Source organism: Heterostelium album, assembly GCF_000004825.1.
Source record: "Heterostelium album PN500 unplaced genomic scaffold PPL_scaffold2, whole genome shotgun sequence".
NCBI classification, from domain to species: domain Eukaryota; phylum Evosea; class Eumycetozoa; order Acytosteliales; family Acytosteliaceae; genus Heterostelium; species Heterostelium album.
The window spans coordinates 480,228-501,129 of NW_008805064.1; the positions used below are offsets into that span (position 1 = coordinate 480,228).

The 20,902-nt window shown below is 35.3% G+C and overlaps 8 protein-coding genes across 8 annotated transcripts; 5 read left to right on the plus strand and 3 right to left on the minus strand.

The window, feature by feature from the left end:
- Positions 1–487: 487 nt before the first annotated feature.
- PPL_01515 (PP2C family serine/threonine-protein phosphatase) lies at positions 488–3,370 on the plus strand (the record flags this gene model as incomplete). Its single annotated transcript, XM_020572521.1, has 5 exons — positions 488–538; positions 620–2,602; positions 2,672–2,886; positions 2,974–3,089; positions 3,210–3,370. 5 exons carry the CDS (start codon positions 488–490, stop codon positions 3,368–3,370), a joined length of 2,526 nt encoding a protein of 841 aa, XP_020437664.1.
- Positions 3,371–3,457: 87 nt separating this feature from the next.
- Positions 3,458–6,444, minus strand: gemA (mitochondrial GTPase; the record flags this gene model as incomplete). The annotated part of the gene is made up of 6 exons (XM_020572522.1): positions 3,458–3,503; positions 3,610–4,115; positions 4,181–5,535; positions 5,618–5,665; positions 5,981–6,024; positions 6,434–6,444. 6 exons carry the CDS (start codon positions 6,442–6,444, stop codon positions 3,458–3,460), a joined length of 2,010 nt encoding a protein of 669 aa, XP_020437665.1.
- A 361-nt stretch (positions 6,445–6,805) lies between these two features.
- On the plus strand, positions 6,806–8,283 carry PPL_01517 (uncharacterized protein; the record flags this gene model as incomplete). The annotated part of the gene is made up of 3 exons (XM_020572523.1): positions 6,806–7,120; positions 7,187–7,816; positions 7,888–8,283. The coding sequence occupies 3 exons, from the start codon at positions 6,806–6,808 to the stop codon at positions 8,281–8,283; spliced, it is 1,341 nt and encodes a 446-aa protein (XP_020437666.1).
- A 183-nt stretch (positions 8,284–8,466) lies between these two features.
- Positions 8,467–8,733, plus strand: PPL_01518 (uncharacterized protein; the record flags this gene model as incomplete). Its single annotated transcript, XM_020572524.1, has 1 exon — positions 8,467–8,733. One exon carries the CDS (start codon positions 8,467–8,469, stop codon positions 8,731–8,733), a length of 267 nt encoding a protein of 88 aa, XP_020437667.1.
- A 107-nt stretch (positions 8,734–8,840) lies between these two features.
- PPL_01519 (G8 domain-containing protein) lies at positions 8,841–14,247 on the minus strand (the record flags this gene model as incomplete). The annotated part of the gene is made up of 6 exons (XM_020572525.1): positions 8,841–10,133; positions 10,204–12,569; positions 12,652–12,925; positions 13,533–13,598; positions 13,963–14,019; positions 14,203–14,247. The coding sequence occupies 6 exons, from the start codon at positions 14,245–14,247 to the stop codon at positions 8,841–8,843; spliced, it is 4,101 nt and encodes a 1,366-aa protein (XP_020437668.1).
- Positions 14,248–14,569: 322 nt separating this feature from the next.
- mre11 (DNA repair exonuclease) lies at positions 14,570–16,994 on the minus strand (the record flags this gene model as incomplete). Its single annotated transcript, XM_020572526.1, has 5 exons — positions 14,570–15,182; positions 15,255–15,696; positions 16,201–16,325; positions 16,398–16,685; positions 16,768–16,994. 5 exons carry the CDS (start codon positions 16,992–16,994, stop codon positions 14,570–14,572), a joined length of 1,695 nt encoding a protein of 564 aa, XP_020437669.1.
- A 188-nt stretch (positions 16,995–17,182) lies between these two features.
- PPL_01521 (uncharacterized protein) lies at positions 17,183–18,961 on the plus strand (the record flags this gene model as incomplete). The annotated part of the gene is made up of 2 exons (XM_020572527.1): positions 17,183–17,516; positions 17,604–18,961. The coding sequence occupies 2 exons, from the start codon at positions 17,183–17,185 to the stop codon at positions 18,959–18,961; spliced, it is 1,692 nt and encodes a 563-aa protein (XP_020437670.1).
- Positions 18,962–19,223: 262 nt separating this feature from the next.
- Positions 19,224–20,737, plus strand: pigS (PIG-S family GPI transamidase component; the record flags this gene model as incomplete). Its single annotated transcript, XM_020572528.1, has 3 exons — positions 19,224–19,590; positions 19,689–19,865; positions 19,938–20,737. The coding sequence occupies 3 exons, from the start codon at positions 19,224–19,226 to the stop codon at positions 20,735–20,737; spliced, it is 1,344 nt and encodes a 447-aa protein (XP_020437671.1).
- Positions 20,738–20,902: the final 165 nt, after the last annotated feature.

The following is a 20,902-nucleotide window of genomic DNA, read 5'->3' on the forward strand; positions in this document are numbered from 1 at the left end:
TATTATTTTTGGTTCATTCTCCTTTTTTTTTATTATTTTTTTATTTTATAGTTAATTATTATTGCTTTTTTAATATATCAAAACAGTGGTATTTGATTTGATTTGAATTGAAACAAGACAGTCAAAAAGTTAAAAAAAAAAAAAAAAAAACAATCCATTGACATAAATTTACAATCACAATTACAATCATAGTTATAATCATTCAATACATATCTCAGTGTAAATTTTTTATTTATTTCGAAATTAGTTTATAGTAAATTGATCAATAATAATAAATAATCTTAATATTAATTTTTTATTATCAAATCTATTTTATTTTCTAGAAATTTAAAGCTTTAGTTAGTTTTTTTGTAGTATCAATATCAATAGTGTAATAATAAGACCATTTTTAAGTAGTTATTATATATTAGAATATTTTGATAGATCACAATTAGATATTCGTATATATTCTTAAAGATATATACAATAGTTATATAGATATAAAAGAATGATGGCACCATCCCTTTCAAATTCAAAGTCCTCTCCTTCATTTTATAAGGTATGTTGATATTGAAAAGATGATAAAATATATAGATTGATTGTTAAGTGTTAATACTTTTTTACGTTTGTTTATGTGTAGGACGAGAATAACAATGTTGTTGTTGATGATGATGATAATAACGATATTGTTGATCAACAGCAGTTGACGGCAGATGGAGGTGATTTGGAGGTTGGCGGTGGTGTTGGCATGGGAGAGTTGGGCGATTTGAGCGAGTTGTTGATTCCCTCGTTGAATATACCACAGCTACTCGATGGACTGAACGAAATCGAGGGACAACCTCAATATTGTTTGTCGAGCAGCAATAGCAGCGCGTCAAGCGCCACCATGTCGGTGCACAGCAACAACAGCAACAACAGCTCGAATAACAGTTTCCTCAAGGGTAGCGGTTCCGCACCAAGGAGTCTGGGCTATCAGATATATCGAACATTCCCATACCGCGGAAGTCTACCACAACCATTACAACAGATTATCAACGCACTCGGTGAACAAACAACAACTACCACCACAACTTCAAACGACAACAACAACAACAACAACAATATAGATGGCTCAAAAAGCGAAGAGTCTACAACTGGCGAATTACAACAACAATCACAGCAACAGGAAAAGAAGAAACCATGTTCGACAAATGGACTGCGACACAGTCGTCAATATAAAGCATTGTTCCAACAACAGAACAACAATGGTAGCAACAACAACAGCGGAATCAATGATAAAGACAATGACGATATAAAGAAACAACTTCATTTAAATCTAAATTTGAATCTTTCAGGAATCAACAACAACAGCAACAACAATAGTAATAATAATAGTAACCCTGAAATCAATATAGAAAGTAGTAGTAATATAGTAGATAGTAATAATAAGGAACTTGGTGAATCAAGTGGTGTCAGTGGAGTATCGAATGTCGATGTTATAGTATCACAAGAACCATCGTTTTTGGATTCATCATTCTTCCAACCACCTCCAATGTTGTCACCACGTCTACAGCAATTGGAGAAAGAATTGAGCGACGCCGAACAAAGCACTCAAAACGCTGATGGTGAAAACGACGAAATGAAACAATTGCAAGAACAATTGGAAAGTGGCGACAACAGCGGACAACAACAACAGCAGCAATTTGACTCACCTGCAACCTCTTCTACACAATGGTCACAACTCATTGAAAGTCTGGCAACTGACTCTGTCAGTGCTGCCGATGCAGGTGGCGACTCTTTCTCGCCGCTCAACAAGAGCATTGGCGATCTCGGTGATCTAAAGAATCTCAACCTCGACGGTATCTCTTTGAATTTCAGCGGTGAAACTCCATTGATGTCAACGGCCGAGTTGAAACAAACCATCGAAATTCTGCCACCTTCATTCTCGAGCTCGCCACTCAGTGCGTCTGGCTCCAATCTTTCTTCGTCGCCAAACTACCTCACTGTTTCACCGGGCATGTTATCGCCATCAAAGAGAAGAGAAGGAAACAATAATAGCAACAACAATAACAATAACAACGCTACTGTCACTCCATTCTTTATTGACTCAAAGACAAATGCTTATCGCGTCAAAGGACAACTGGAACAGAGTGGCGATACCGACTTGAAGAAAAAACAACAACAACTAGCTCGTACCATTACATTCTCTGACTCTACATCGATTCGCTCATTCTTTGGCTCGTCTTCCAACGATAATTTGGAATCGCCAATCTCAACGTCGGTCGGTATCAACTCTGCGTCGCCGTCGCCATCGGCATCCACAGCCACAGCCAATACAAAACAACAACCAAGTCGTCAACTCACCTCGATATTCCCAATACAATACGACCACTCACCATCACCAGCGAAATTCTACTACCCACTGCTGCAACCACAACCCAGCGCTCTCATCAGAGAATACGCCATAAAGGCAGATGTAAATACAAAGGGTTTGAAGCGAGCAAAGAAACAGTGTTTAGACATGGAAGATGAATACTTGGGAATGCATCCATTCGGCGACGATCCTCAAATGGCATTGTTCGCAGTGTTTGACGGTCATTCTGGAAAGAACGTTGCAATTAAAGCAAAAGAAATTCTACCAAATGTAAGATTAAATATATTTTTATATTAAAAAAATACTGTATAGATTACTAAATAATTTTTGTTTATCTAGATTTTATTAAAATATATTCAATCAGCAAAGAATGAATGTGGAAAACAAATCTATGATATGAGCGGTGTATTTTTAGCAACTTTCAAAGAGGTCGATGCTCAACTGGCGAAATATGAATATGAAGGTTCCACTGCCACCATCGTACTTATTTGGAGAGTTGGACAACAAAGATTTTTACAATCTGCAAATGTTGGTGATTCTTCTGCTTTCCTAAGGTATATATTTATAATTAAAAATAGTTGAAGTGAACCGATGAATGATAACATTTTTATTAACTAATAATATTATTATTATTTGAACAGTTATGCTGGTGAGACATTGGTTTTAACAAAAGATCATAGAGTAACAGATCCCGAAGAACAACAGAGAATTAGAGATGATGGCATTCAGCTGGGTGAGAATCAAACTAGAATCAATGGTTTGATGGTCAGCAGAGCGTTGGGAGATCACTTCATTAAGCATTTGAATTGTGGTTTGTGTGGAGAGCCATATATCTCACCTCCCATATCGCTGACACCGTACCACTCACATCTGATAGTTGCCTCCGATGGTCTTTGGGATGTATTCTCTGGTAACAGAGCAATGGAAATGATCAGAACCGAACAAAACACTGAAAAGATGGCTACTACTCTGCTGAATTCATCGCTCATCTCGAAAAAATCCAAAGATAATATATCCATAATTGTAACAACCTTGTAATATATATATGTCCTGCGACAAAACACAACAACACAAACACTAAAACAAAACAAAACAAAACCAACTATACACTTTTCACTTTTATCTTTAACCATACATTAATAAAGCATTACTTAATGATGAATTATCTTCTCTATTTATAACAAAAAGAATAACAATAGAATATCTTTTTTATTTAATATATATACTTAAAATATATTTAATAATATAATAATAGTTTTGTTGTCGTTGGTTTCTACTTTAGTTTTTTCATAATAAAGAATCCAACTGCTGCGACTGCTGCCGATACCAATGTTAGAATCAAAATACTTGTAGAACCACTTTGTTTTTCGATGGCATTTGATTTGTTGTTGGTTGATGACGATGTATTTTTCTTTTGAGTTCCAGCGGCAGATTGTTTCGACAGTGAACTCTGTATGGCTTGTGCAATGTTTCTAAATATATTCTTGTAGTCTTCGCTTGTTTTGTTGATATGGAATTCGATGGGTTCGTTCTTATATGTATTGCTAAAGAAAGTTTTAACTTCATTCGATGGTGCAGCAGCAGGGGAATCACCCATCTGGTGATGACCACGTACAAAGTAAACTGGAATATTAGGATAGTTCTTAGATATTATCTTATAGAGTTCCACTGCATACTCAAATGATTGATTGACACTCTCGTCAAACATCAAACAAATTGCATCTCCTCTATTAATAACACTTGGTTCCTGTACTAATCCTTTTCCATCTACAATTTCATGAAGCTAATAAATAATTAGTTAGCTATTATGTTTTTTTTATCTATTAATAGTATTTATGATATACTTACAATTATATATCTTTGGTCAACTGGTGAACAAACAGTTTTATGACCGACTGTTGTTGGTGCGATTGAGTTGGTATCGATGGAGTGATTGATGAGTGAGTGGAGTAGAGTCGACTTTCCAGATGCACTTGCACCCAAAACATAGATATTGTAGACTGGCTTTTTGAAAGAGGATTTCTTGGAGATTGTCACCAAGTGTGAGGTCGATGCGTGTAAAATACTGTTGTATCCGAGATAGGCAAAACACTCGAGTGTCGTACGATAGCTGACATTGGTGAGCATCTGGAATAAACAAACAAACGATTGGAGACCGATTTCTTTGTCTTTGCCAAGTGCAACAGAGTTCTTATAGTCAGCGGCGAATGGAATCGACGGTGCAGTTGCAAAGAGTTTCTCTAGATCGCTGTCAGAGAGCAGTCCATCGTTGTTGGAATCGAATCGCTTGAACAAACTCTGAAGATATTCGATGCCGTCGGCCGAAAGCGAGACAGTCTCGTCGGTACCGACATGAAGTGACGGGTGGATATACTCGTCGGCCAACTGCAGTGAATCGTCGTAGTTGAAAGCACGCAGCGCAATCCAAGTCTGCTGTGTGCTCTTTGCCAAGAACAGCAGATTCATCAGGATGAATCCGTCGATGGTGAAACCACTGTCGCTTACACCGCTCTCGAGTTGACCGCCAATGAACGATCGCAGTGTTTCGATCTCCTCTGCCGACATTGGCTGGTTAAGACAACGCTGTTGGAAGTAGTTGATCTCGTTGTCGTTGAGCAGTCCGTCGTTGTCGAGATCACACAGTCTAAAGATACGTTGGAGTGCTACGTAACACTCCATTGTGAGTTGGTTTGTGGCGCGATTATACAGTGGTTCCTCGGGGAATACCAACAGACTCTGAACCGACTCCATCAACTCGTGTATGTTCACCATTGTCTTGGCGGAACACTGGATCCAACGAAGAGTTCCACTGTATTGCGAGGCAATGAAATTGAGGGTATCGAGTACCTGCTGCTTTGAATGTTCGTATTCCTCCTGTGAGACAGTGTCTACTTTGTTGGCTACGACCAACAGTGGCTTCTGAAGATTGAGTTGTTGGAGTAGTGGCAACCACTTGTTGCGGATACCAAGCAAGCTGTCATCAAAGTTGTCGTATGTATACACCAATGCAATGGCATCGGAACGCTTCAACTCCAAATGCATCTGAGTACGACCGCCTTGCTGCTCGTCGGATTCGCATGTATCAATAATATGAGTGGTACAGAATTCACCGGACAACGTCAACTCTGGTACCACTTTTTGTGGATTCTCAACGAATTGATCATTGACCAACGATGTAATAATACTAGATTTACCTACTCCAGCTTTTATTTATTTTTATTATATTTTATCAAACGTTAATGAATGTTAAATAGAAACTACCTATAACTTAAGTTATAAACATACCATCACCTATAAATACAACTTTAATATCTTTTTCATATTTTCTATTAACTTTTTTGTTTAATATGTCTCTAATATTAATAGCAAATGAAGTTAACTTTATTCATAACTATTCTTAATTCAGTTTTGTAAATTTACCCGCCTTCACAAAATTTGAATTTTTAAAAAATCAAAAAAAAAAAAAAAACATAAAAACATTAGATTGTTTAGATAACTAAGTTATTTGTTTAGTGTTAAAGAAGTTAAATAAAATCAATGGATAAAGAAAAGTAATCTATAAATATTATTTTATTAATTGTTTTTATTAAGTTTTACTATTTTCAATTGTTAATAATTAAATTTTGAACCCTTTTTTTTTTGATTTACAAAAGAGTAAACTTAATTTAAAATTATCTTGTTTAGTTTGTTCGCTTGTAACAAATAATTTCAAATCGAGCGAGGACTTACAATTATTTGTAATCCACAAAAACTATCAGTGCCTGTTCAATTCAATTCAATTGCCAGTGGGTAACAAAACACTCATTCAAAGATTGGAAAAAAAAAAATTAATATTTTTGAATTTTTTTTTTTATTTTTATTTTTTGATTTTAATTTAAACAATTATTTTTAATAAGCTAAGATAATGGATTGATAATTAATGATAATACAGTAAAGTTAAAAATCATCATCATCACCGTTGACAATAATTATTTACAACAACAGCAATAGTAAGTTCATTATTTAACAATTCTTAAAAAGATATTTTATTTGTTTTGTTTTGAAGTGTTATTTTTATTGCTGTGTTGTGCTTAACCAACCCACACATTAATTAATTATTACTCCAAAGCCATAATAAGTTATATAACTGTGTTAAAAATAATACAACACAGAATATGAAATAATTATAGTGAGTGTTGTTGTTTTGAAAAAAATAATATTATTAAAATGTACATAATATAAACAAAACACACACACAATATTATAACTTCAAATATCTTCAACAATAGAATTGAAATACTACTAGTATAAAATCTTTAAACTTTATTGTTGCTTGCTTGTTTCTTTGTTGCTTTTTTTTTTTTTTTTTAGAATATCAATTTTGTAATATTTATTAATATTGTTATATTATATATAGTTTATATATGAAAGGATTACACGAGAACAGATTAGATTTTGTGTAGATTATAGATTATATTTTGTAGATTTGAAAGAATGGATATAAATCATAGCCATCCAAATCAAGTTGCACACCAACCACAACAACAACAGCAACCACCACAACAACATCATTTGAATCAACATCATTTGATGTCAGATTGTGTAAAGGATGGTACATTGGCTTATATCTATGTGTTAGAGGATTCACTGCTATCGGACAACTCATTCCAATACCAAAATGAACCGGTTCCCAAGAACTATGAATTCCTAAAGCATCTCTCCACCAAATCTCCCGATAAACTAAAGAATATCCTACAGTCTCCATTCACCATAAACCCGTCTTCCGCCGACATGTCTGAAAACAAAGAAGTAAGAAACTTGATCAACATCAACCCCATCAAAAACACAAGATTATTAATTATTATATTATATTAGATATTCGATTTCACAAAATTCTTTGAAGTCAAAGATGCAACTATATTTCATGATAACAATAGTATAAAGAGATATGCAAGATTTCACTTGAATTTGACACTGAAGTTCATGGGCTGCAAATCGATCCATGCCCGTCACATTACGAGTGCCATCTTTGAGCAACTTGAAAAGTGCCGTGTCGCAGCGCATTCACAGAGCCTGCAGTTCAAACGCTGTCCTATGACTCCACCGACTTCCACTTCGACGGTGGTCGCTCTCAACTCGAATGCGACCGACACCATCTACTGCGTCGGTATGCTCAAGAGCACATTCTTTTACATCGTTGGATATATCATCTCCACCTACCAATACTCAAAGCCACAGTATATCTCTGATTTCCCAGTGGCTTGCGATGTACAAGAGAAGAAGCATTCGTTCACCATTTTGTTGGGTGGCACCAGTGGTTGCGGAAAGAGCACACTGACAGCACTTCTCGCCAGTCGTATCGGATTTGCCGCTGTCATATCCACAGACAACATCCGTCAGATTCTGAGGAAATTCATCAGCAGAACAGAATCACCTATATTATGGGCATCTACCTATCATGCCGGTGAAATCATTTCCGATCCATCATTATCACATAAAGAAAAAGTAACTAATATTTATTTATATATATATTTTAATTTGATAGTTTGAAACTAATTTTAATTTAATTTAATTAGATTTTACAAGGTTATGAAGCGCAGAATGAAATGATCTTTAATAAACTGGACGTGTTGATCGACCACTATGAAAAGAGAAATGAATCGCTGATAGTGGAAGGTGTGCATCTTGATACCAGATTAATTGTTAGACTAGTAAAGAAACATCCGTCGTGTATTCCATTCCTAATGTATATAAGTAACGAAGCTAAACACAAAGAAAGATTTGCCATCCGTTCGAAATACATGACACTCGATCCACACCAAAACAAATATACAAAATATTTCAAGAACATCCGTATCATCAATGACTACCTGTGTCAAGGTGCCGATTCAATTTTAGTAAGTTCAACAACTTCACTTCAATTCATATTATATTTATATTCAACAACATTCTATTCTACTTTCTACTTTTAGATTCCACAAATAGATAATACAAGTATAGATAGATCTTTGGCTACTATCCATAGTACTATATTTGCTTGCTTGAAGAGAAAGGTGATGTGTGGAGAGTCATATTTTAATCCAAACACCGGTCAGTTGAATATGTTGCACCAGGAATACGAGTTAATTCAGCATCAGTTCTGGTCGTCTAAGGGTATGTTGCGTTTGATCCAAAAGAAACGTTACTCGGTCGGCTACAACCAACCAGCCAGTCACACAGAGCCAGAGACCGAAGAAACCTTCAACAGTGACGATGACGACGAAGAGCCAGAACAAAAGAAACTCAACGAGAGAAACAACAAACTGAAATCACACAGCAGAGAGAAGAACATGAGTAGCACCTCTACTAATGCATCCGACTCTGATTCCGAATCCGACTCTGAACGTGTCGATTACTTTATTGAAGGATCGCTTGGTAGTTAAATCGGATCACCTATTAATAGAAAAAAATAAAATAAAATTTGTTGTTATAATAATTGCTATCGAAACTAATACTGTGTTGATCTCAACAAAGATAAAAAATTGTTTATTTAAACCCATTTATTTGGCATTGTGTCAGCCGATTGACAATTGTTGCTTGGACAAGTTGCAATCACATGGTATCTGAATCCTGTGAAGATGTTGAAGAGTCTTGCTCCACCTCTTTGGAATTGTTCTTCAGCTTGGTTACCAGTTAGCATTTGATTTACAAGTTTCAAGTAGAGGTGATTTCCATCGAAATAATACTGGTTACCATTGCCATTTAGTACTGACGCAAAGTTTGAAACACTTGAGAGGACGGATCTCTGTTGCGGAGTTGACCACTCATAGGTAGTGCGACCAGTGAAGGTAGTACCTGCTGGATATTTGAGAGCTAGAATGATGTACTGACCATATGGGATCATACGTGTATGAATATCAAATGAGGAAGGACCGCCAAGTGTGGTGAAGTAGACATACCAACCGATTCCGGTGACACCAGTGATACCGGCATTACCACTTACAATTGATGAACGTCTTGGAGTGGATGGGATGTTTGGACCAAACAAATGAGAATAACCAACGATATTATCATTTAAAGCCCATTGATCAATGAGACCCGGAACAAGAAGATCGATGTTTCCAATCTCACGTGATCCTTTGTTGCAATACCAGGTTCTCCAGTCGGATTGGAATTGGCAGGTATTATCAAATCTCCACCAGTCTAAATGGCTACCTACGATAGTTGGAGTTCCTGATCTCTGGGTTGCGGTTCCATCCGAATCGATCAAGTTGAAATAACGACTGGAGTCAGTCTCTTGTACGGTATGTCCAATGATTTGAGAGGTTGGTTGGCCACCACTGTATGTAATGTTCCTCACCACGGAAATACCTTGTGGTTTATAATAAGTGGAGTGAGTCATTGATACGAATATTCTGTTGTCTTGATACTGTGGATAATCTGTTTGATCGTTATAATATGGATTTCTAATAAAGTTTCTAAAGTTTACATCGGTGAGAATGGTTTGTGTCCAGGTATCGTAGAACTGGAATCCTTGGACCATGTGAAGACTATTCAATCTCCATGGATGCATAGTGTTTGGTGTTCTACCATTGACAAGCGCGAATCGGATTGATGAAGAACCGAAAACTGTTGCCGATCGATGGTTGTCATGGGATTCGTATTTCTCGATATCAACTCTATTACCCCAGTGACTTATTCCATCGGAACAAAGATAGGATTTGGTATTGGTAAACTTCATCCAAACTGGATTACCATTGACATCGGTTGTCTCACGTTCATCTCTTCCAGACATATAATATAATCTGCTATCACCTGGTTCATAATAAAGTTTACCTCCTACCTAATCAATTTTTAATTTGAATCAAAATTAGTTAGAAAAATATTGGTTTGACAATGTTATAGATATTTACATAAACACAAGCACCGAAATAAAATGTTGATACAATGGAATGAGCTGTATTACCATCGAATTCCAAGTTTGGTCTTGACGATGGGTCGAATACTTGATCTTTAAATGCACCGACAGAGTTTGGAAGCTTTACAAATGCATACGATGCCCAGGCAGAGCTTGCACTGTTACCAATAATTCTATTGTAGGCATTGGTAATATAGAATCCAGATGAACTAGAATCTGCAGGCTGACGAAGAGTTTCACTTTCTACGAATGTTTCACCACCTTGACCACTACCGGCAGCACCAGGACCGACTGTTGCTACTTTGGAAGCCAAGTTATAGGAAATGGTGTTGTTCTCTTCAATTCCATCTTCAATGTAGTAACAATGACCTTTGACATTGTAAGCAACATTTTCAGTGAGGAGAAGATCGTGTGTACCATGAATAGTGTAGCAACGGTAATAACTGTTATAAACTGAACAATCACTGATATAACTATTGGTAACGTGATTTGCCAAATGGAAATGGAGAGGATAACGACCACGCATATTGAGTTGTCCCATCTTGGTTAGTTCCAAACCAGAGAATTGACCGTTACCCATCGTAAGAATATGACCACCAAAAGATTCGGTATCAGAGTCACTTGCACCTCTTATAGAAATTCTTCTTGAGAGTAAGGCAACTTCAGCTTGGTATTCCAGTCCAGCATAATGATAGAATTGTACAGGTGTGGTGAATTGAATGACTTTACCTTGAATTGCAGCGATGGTTAATACTTCGTTTTCTGTTTCTTCTTGGGCATCGTTATGGTAGCGGGATGATGTAATCAATACTTTTTGTCCAACTTCCCAATTGATTGAATCTTGTACATAAATGATCGATTCGTCTGGATAGGCAGTGGCAGCTAATCTAGTCCAAGTAGACTTGTATTGTTTACCTTGGATAGAAATGAATCCACTGCTTGCAACAGCAATACCCTTACTACCAAGTCCAGTAGCAATGGTATCAGTAGTTGTTCTGGCACCATGGAAGGTAATTTGTATATTGGAATGAATTCTACAGTCTTTGGAACCAATAAGCAGCTTTCCTTGAACATAGAGGTCTTTGATATTAAGTTGAATTGGTGAATCTGAAAAGATTAGTTCACTGGTTGGTGGAACTATAATCTTGTTAAAGATGACAGAGCTATCAGAGATGGAACACGAGGAGATCAAAACTTTCTTATTGGCTGGTAGAGTGATCACTGACGATGGAGATGGAACGGCTCCACCCCATGTGCTCGGATCATGCCAATGTACTAGATCGTTTTGTAAATGAGGACAGTTGGCTCTATTTTGTGGGGTGAGTGTAGTTGGTGGTTTACGAAGAGTAACTAGTTCACTATCGCTGGTTAACAATGTTGGTGGTGTGGTTGTAGATCGAGATGGAATAACCAAGTCTAAATCCTTAAGGAAGAAGATTTGGTCATTTGGATAGACGTAGGTAAACTTTACGTGTAGACCAATCGAACCCTTTACAATATCTTTGGTTGTTGGAATGGTAAATGACACTTGGAAGTTTGTCCAACTGGTGGTGGAGGTGAGCGATCCACTTACAGGATAACAAGCAACCAATTCACTTGGATTTAGTTCCAAGTATATTCTATTGGCATCTACCTCTAGTCCATCGTAAATACATAGATTAAAACCAACGAATGGAATACTGGAAGTTGGTGCCTGACCAAGTAGCGACTTGAAGTTGAACTGATAGGTTTGGCCGGCTCTAAAGAATTTATTTCCACGAATGGAAGCAACATGGAATTCCGATGGACCACCAAACTTGGCACGCAAGGCGTTTGCAACTGATACTCCACCGACGTTATTACCAGATCCATTGGAAATCGATGAAGTGTCGGAGCGATAAGTCGACAGCATTGCAAACGATGCAATATTAGCTGGATAGTTGATTGTAAATTGTGGAATATTGTTGGGAATGGCTGGTGATGTTGGTGCGGCAAACGATGGCTCTGGATCTCGCCAGGTGGAGAGAGTTGGACATGAACCACTGCTGGTTGGTGATACGATATTGACACCTGTCAAACCTGTAACTTGTACACTACTCGATCCACCAGATCCACAGGTTCCTTGGATAGTCTTCTTGTTGTTTGCAACAACCGGTGCATTCAGTGAGCATAGTCCGTTGATGACTGGTGTCAGCGACGATGAAGTAGAGCCACTGATACTACCAACATAAGGATAGAGGAAACTGAGTTCAACATTTTGATCACTATTAATATTGATATTACCAGTGGTAGCAGAAAATTGGAATCCAGATATAGTAACACTAGATTTGCTACAAATGGTCAGCTGATTACTGATTAAATTTGTCAATTTAATTGGAGATGCTAAATTTATTTGAATGTTGATGAATGTAAATAAGATGTAGATATAGTTATATTGGTGTTTAGTTGATTATTTAGTACTTACATATATCGGTTGTACATCCTTGTATATCAATAATGTTTGATTTCAAACCATTGATATCAATCGAAGCTTTACTATAAGCTTGAAAAGTTATCGAATTGAATTGGTAGTTGATTGGTGCTCTTATGGTAGCTTCAATCTTTTGTCCTGAACCAATGAGAACTTCACTCGTTGTTGGACTGGAGATTAGATCACCAAAAGCATTAGATGAACTTAAAAGAGTGAAAGTAACCTTTGGGGTTGTTAAACTAGAGTCATATTGAAATGAATATTTAGTCTATTGCAATATTGAAAAAAGATAATTGCAAAACCAACAGTTAATATAAATATAGTGATATAAGTAATTAATAAAAAGATTACTTACATCAACAATTGATTTCAAAACAACATTGAAATTGATATCGATTAGTTCCTAATGTAGTCTGACATTGAATGGTGTTAATAAACAATGATATAGAACAAAGTAATAAATATAAAAGTAATATCTTTGTCATGATAAAACAACAATAACTAAAACAGTAAACAAACTGAATAGCAATCAACAACTCTCTATTTATATATTAAAGGTTGATATCCAACGAGAAGATGTCATGTCTCACCATCATCAACATAACCATCTTCAAATAAAGAGGTGTAGATATTTTAAATTTGACATATGGGAACTGGGTTGGTATGTGATGTCACCTAAATATCTATCTAAATACTATAATAATAACTTATAAAGATATTATTTTTCAAAAGAAATTAATGGGGACCGGATATAGATTCACCAAGATTATTAATCCAATCAGAAAATCTAGATATTCTCTCTATTCTTAAAAAAAAACACATGATTGTACACTTGTTCATCAAAGGTTACAATTTACCTTTTAAACGATTCTTACAATTAAAATATCATCTACCAGTGCCAAAGTACGTGTATCTAAGAGATTACCATCTTTACATAATATCTATTTAAAAAAAAACAAACTAAATTCATAAAATTTGAAGTTCATTTGGATTTTTTTTTTTTTTTTTTGAAATAAAATATTTGTAAATTTGATAAGAAATAATTGTTATTTTATTATTGTAAGAATTTAATTAAGAATGATTATAAAAATGGTGATTATATTTATAATTAATGTCAATGGTAGCAAATAAAACTTATTATAAATATGTAATTTCATTTTTAGGTTGGGTTTTTCTATTAGACTTCCTAAATATTGAAAATAAAAGGTGTCTACTATTGCAGTTGAGTTGGGATTTAGATGATGTAATTGATGAAATCACGATTGAATCTCGCGATTGGGTGATAACTTCCAACTGTAATTTTACATTCCACTCCAAATCAATGATAGAAGCTGGAAGAAGAGGATTGCTCGATTTCATCATCTATATAATTAAGAGAATCAAATCATCACATAGCAGGCTCCTCTTGAGCTGCTTTTCCAACAACATTTGAAAACTACCAATTCGAAGTTGTTAAATGGATTCAAGCCAATCGACCAACAGACAGGTATGGAACATTGAGTAAAGGACTAAAAATCCCTGAAGCCAATATTTCCAGAGATTTACCACTGGAGATGGATAGATGGTTCCAAGAGAACAGGAAAAATTCATACTTCACAGCAGATACAATGAAGAATGTTGCATGCTTCTCACTTGATATCGTTAGATTCTTGCATGAAAATAGAAGTGAAGTAGAGCAATGCACAATGCCATTCAATACAAACAATTAGATATTGTAAAATACCTTCGAGAGAACGCCACTCTAGAAGTATGATGAAAATATATCCATCATGTAGAAATTCATGATCTTGCACCACCAACATCTATCATAATAATCAAAAACTATTAAATAAACATTGTTGATAAATTATTATTGAATTATCTCCAATTCAGTTACTAACTGAGATGGATATGTACATATAAAATAAGTATTTTATTTTTTCGATTTCTTTGATGCCGTTGGAGTAGTTTGTTTCTTTCCTCTTTTCTTGGGAGTGACCTCTTCGTTGTCGCTGTCGGATGAGAGCACAATTGCACTGTCGTCGTAAGAAGATGGTGTTGATGGAGGAGTGGATTTGGGAGAAGCTCTAGGTTTTCTAGGTGATGATTTAGGTGTGCTAACTTTTGCCGGTTTCTTTGTTTCAGGTGTTTTGAAAATATTTGTATCTTTTACATTGAACAGTTCATCCTCTGAACTGGTTGGTTCATCTTTTACTCCACTACCATGATGATCATCCTTATGTGAATCTTCATCGAAATCTTCATCAACTGCATATTTATGTACATCATCATCATCATCATTGTTATTATTATTATTATCATCACCACCATCCATCATAACATTCTTATCTTTACTATTATCTGCTCTTGTTGAAGTTGTTGTTGTTGTTGTTGTTGTCGATGGTAATGCTGTCTTCTCGGTTGCTAATACATTCAAAGGTAAATGCTCTTCCACTACTTTATGAATCGATGTTGGATGTGCATCTTTTGGTGCTACATTTTTACGCAAAAATTGTGTTGCATTATTTAAAGATAAATTTACAAGACTATGTGTTGTTTAAAACTAAATGTTAATAATTGATAATTAATGATAAACATTACTAAATAAAATTACATACTTTAAAATTGAATCATTTTCTTCTTTTTCAACGAAATTATGTAGCGCTATATGTAGGTCGGCTTCAGATAAAACAGAGAGACGATCGGATGCTGTGTTTCCAAGAAACTCGGAAATGAAATCCTCCACTCTAATCTTATCGTCTGTTTTCTTCTCGTTTTCATATGGATTGGCGTTGAATTTCGGTATGGATGCAACCTTCTTTCTTGTGAACAATAGTATGTCGTTGGGATTGGCAACACGACCAGCGAAATTCTGTCCAAACTTTTGAGGATTGATCGTTGAGTATCCGGTGTAATCTATCTTCAGACGAATCAGGGGAAGCATCGTTTCCGATGGCTTACCCTTTGCCTTCTCCTTGGCTTTGGCGATCATCGACTCGACTTTACCCTCGATATACTCCAACACCTCGGTTTGCTGTGCCGGATTGATCTTGCTATCCGCTAGAACAATGGAATCCAAAACGAATGGTCTGACCGTTTTCAGTGGGAATTGCTTGAATCTAAATTGATTTTTAAAGACCTCTAACAGACCAACGAATTTATCTTTGGATTCACCCTCGGAGAGTGCAGTCGCCACAGAGGAACCGGGTTGTGTTATGTGGAATTCTCCGATCGACGATGCCTGTGGGTTGATAAGACACTCGTGTTCGTGTCCCCAAACAACGAAATCAATGAAATTGTCGATCATCTGCTCGTGTACGTAGTTCTTTGGGTTGTGGGCAACACGATTCTGATGCAGCACCAGAATGTTGAACCACTCGTCTTTCGACTCGATCGGACGCATCATCTTGACCTGCTGCTTCTGGAACGTACGATATAGACGCTCGTCTCTGATATTTCCAAGACCGTAGATCGACACTTTCGTTTCACCCTTTGACAACAACAACGGGTACACCGAGATGTCATCGATATTCTCTGTCTTGCCAAAGTAATTCACCAAATTACTCACACTCAACAAATCGAGTGCAGCCAAACCACCTTCACCAGTTGGATCATCGTGATTACCATGAATTGAAAACACCGGTAATGATATATTAAAGTTTGGATCTTCATAGTTTACTGTATGAAATCTTCATTTAGCAATAAGCTATGTTAGTAATATATTACCAAAATCCTAATTTATAGGTCTAATCAATACTTACTTGTTCATAAAATTAACAGTTTGATCTGAAAGGAATTGTATTTTCACAGGTGAATCACCTAGACAGTATTTTCTAAAGAGTTCGATAGTCCTGTAGAGACAAGATCTCGATGGTTTGTTGTCGTGGAAGAGATCACCACCCAGTAATATCATATCGACTTTGAGTGAATGTGCATACTGTAGAATCTCTTCAAAGGTATTGAATGAATCGTCACCTCTAATCGGATCACGCTCCAAGTATCCAAGATGATTATCTGTTGCTACTAATATTTTCATAATAGATGATTTCCTAAATAATAATAATATAACAGATGTCAATTAATAATGATGATGATTGTTTTGTTATTAAATATTATAATGATAGATCCTACATTTTAGTATCATCACCAGCACCTGCACCCAAATTGTTATTCTGTTTCTTGTTGTTTGATGAATGATTTAAATTGGTATGATCATGATTATGTTCTTCATGATTGGCATGACTGTAATCTTCGCTATCATTGTTATTGTTATTGTTATTGTTATTAGTAGTTTGATCTTCACCATCGATATCACGAGGACCACTATTCATATGATCATCATCAATCCCACTAAACATTCTATTATTTATCTATAATTAAGTTATCTATTAATCTTAAAAAAACCAACAGATAACTTTGACAATCATTTTAATAAAAACCAAAATGACAAAAGATCATTGGAAAAAAAAAATTCTAAGAAAAATTTGATTTATTTTTACTTGATACTTTTACCAAAATAAAAGATCAATATATATTTTATTCAAAAATGTCTGTTTCTATTAATAATAATAAACATATATGTTTGCTACCACATCTTTTACTATCAAAGATTGTTTATTTCATTGATGACAATATCGATAGAATATGCTTTAGTTTTGCCTGTAGAAGGTGGTACTTTGAAAGAGATAAATATTTAATATTTAATAGCAATGCAATCAGTATCATCGATGAGAAAAAGATAAATCATTTCTATTTGAACTCTTTTAAATCGATATTCATTAAATCTATCAATCAAAAGAGTAGATGTACACTTCTAATTCAAAACGACCACCACAATTGTTACAACGATGAAGAATATGATTTTCATATACAAAATCCAAGTAAAGTTAAAATTTAATTTTTATTTTTAAATAGAATCAATTGAATAAAATTAATTTTATTATTACTATTATGATTATAATTAATAGGTAAACTTGAAACTATTGATAATGGAATGAAATCGAATATCTATAAAATAAAAACAAACATAAAGTTTAATTCTAATGACAGAGGCAAAGCACTAAAGACTCTTGGAAATTGGGTACAATCACAACCGAATGTTGTCAAACTCAAGAATTTCTATCTATCGAAATTGGGTGTTAACAGTAGCAGTAGGAATAACTTACTGATGAATATAACATCGTTGTCTTTGCCATCGAAATTCGATGAAGCACTGTCAGCTGGCTATTTTCCACCGAATCTCAGGTCACTAAAGTTTGGTGATAAATTCGATCGTCCTATCAAAGCCGGTGTTCTTCCAAGCGGATTGGAGAAATTGATTTTTGGTGTGAGCTTTGACCAAGCTTTGCAACCTGGTGTACTGCCAGCCACTCTCAAATCTCTGACACTTAGAAATGCCTTCTATAAACCTAGTTTGCAAGTTGGATCACTTCCAGCCAGCCTTGAAACACTGCTTTACTCTGGCCACTATACAGAGATCGAAGATGTCGGTGTACTCCCCACGTCGCTTCTCACCCTGAAAGGTGCACCTCCAACATGGATTAAAGCGATTAGATCACTTTCGAATCTCAGATACTTGAGCATTGATAATAGTGAAGAGGAACAATTCACTATCGATCTTAGCGACTTGCCGGATTCTCTCCAAACATTGGTCGCTCCACACACATTGAAATCAAAGTTACCTACATCGATCAAATCTCTGGATATCGCTGATGCAACCTATCAAATGGATGAGATTTTCTCGTCGGCCGCCGATCATCAATCACAATATCGTTTGGATTATCTGAAGATATGTGACAATGGATCGAACAAAGAATCATTGGAGAATCTCGATATCAAGGAGTTACATGTTTGTCAGAACGAATTTACACCGTTGGAACAACCTATCAAAATTCCGTTTGGTGTTGCGACACTTTCACTTGAACTGTTTGGGGAGAGTAAAATTGCGATTCCTTTGTCGGTGACCAAGCTAAACGTATTACAGAGTGATGGCAGATTGGATGATATAGAGACATTGATGAAATTCAACGACAACAACAACTCCATCAAAGAAATGTCTATTGAGACAGCAACTGATTTATCACGTCTCGACAGTGAAATCATTCCGGAATCAGTTGAAACCCTAAAACTTATAACAACAGTGTGCATTCCACAACCTAGAGTTCCCAACAACCTTATACTGCATGTCAATGAATATGAAACAATTTATATAAGAAAGCTGGACAATGACCACTACATCTTCTTTAGTCAATCGCCACCAGACTTTCTATCTGCAATCGTTCATCACTCACAACTTAAAGCTATCTTAGAATTATTTTGTAACTAGTTAACTTTATAAATATTATTATTTATCTTTTTATTTAAAAATAAAATTTAACTAAAAACTTTTGTGTGCATGATTTTGTAAAAAAAAAATTACAAACATAATTATGTTTTTGAAGTTCAAATTAATTAATCAATTTAAACTATATTTAATTTGTTTATCATCAATTGATTAATAATATATGTACATATAAATATTATAAGAATTATTTAGTTTAGTTTAGTTTAGTTGTTAGTTAGATAGTTAGAGTTTAGTTAGTTAGATGATGGCAGGCAAAAGACTGTCAATAGTTATTACATTTATCGTTTTATTTGCATTGGGTATACCAGTTTGGTGGAATACTACAACAACCTATCGATCGAATGTAGATTTCTCAAAGATACAATCTTTTAATAAACAAATAAATAATACATTAAATAATAATAATAGTGGTGGTGGTGGCAATAATATTGATAACAATAGTCAATGGTCGTTGTTTAAAGATTATCTATATAGTAAAACAAGTGATAATAACAATAGAGATACTGTTGTAAAGAGTGCAACTGAATATTGTCTTTCTTTTACTCTATTGAATGCAGATCCATCTTCATCACCTTTTATACCAAGATGGGACTTCCCATCACTCTTTAAATGTAAACTACAACTTAAATTAAAACAATCATTATAATAATAATGATAATAATAATAATAATAATAATACTAATCAAATTTATATATATATATATAATAGCACAATTAGAACCATTCATTGAACAAATATCAGATATTGCAAACTTTACAATTCAATCAAAAGTTGCACATTATGCAACTCTTATGAAAACACCTTTATTTGACAAAGATTTAAATCAATATAATATACCATTACAATCATTATCTGAATATATCAATCCAAATGAATGGAATTTAGGTATGTTAACTAGATATTTACATAGATATGACTGATATATCTTGTTAACTCAAATTTGATATCATTTTGTAGATAGTTCATCATCAACCAATCAACCTACATTGAATTTCATTATATTCATTCCATCACAAAACAATCAATCACCACTGTACATTAGAGACGTAAAGAACAAGTCAAACATCAATTCATTCCTCATTCCACAGTGGGGTGGAATCATCATTCACAACGTTGTCGACACCGCCGACACTCAAGTGTCTGACAACAAGTATTTGGATATCAGCGCACAACTCCACAATGAGATGGCGACATTCCGCTATCAGCTACAAGAACTGCTCGGTCTACACCACCTCTCGCCAAGCGAAGCGGTTCGTCTGCGTGTGAGTGACGCGCACATCGACCAACTCATCGATCGCTACACCAAGCAGAACGTGAACGTCTCACTTCAGACACTGACTTCGCTGGCAGCACTCATCGACGGACTGCCCAATATGCGTGTACTCGACAACATCCAGCATCTCGTGGCAAACGCCACCGACGCACTGGACCGCGCGCACCACTGCCTCGAGAAGCACGACCGTCTCTGTGCGTTGCGCGCATCAAAGATCGCACTCGCCTCCTCAGAGACAGCGTTCTTTGACAAGAACATGCTTTCTCAACTCTACTTCCCAGACGAACATAAATACGCTGTTTACACGCCACTCTTTGTACCAGTATGTTTTCCGATTGTCGCCGGAGTATTTCAAGAATATAAAAATTCAAGAGCTAAAAAAGCAAAAAACTACAACAACAGCAACAACAACAATCAAATAATAATAGTGATAATAGTAATAATAACAATAATGATAAAGAGAAATCAAATTAAAATAATATAAATAATATAATAAAAAAGAAAAGTTAAAAAAAAACCATCATTTTTTAAAAAACAAAAAAAAATCTGAAAAAAAGAAATCTAAGATTGGGTATTATATGATATGAAGTCCTAAAAAGATCGATCGATTCAGTATTCATTTTTAAAATTCGTTTTATTTTTTTTTTTT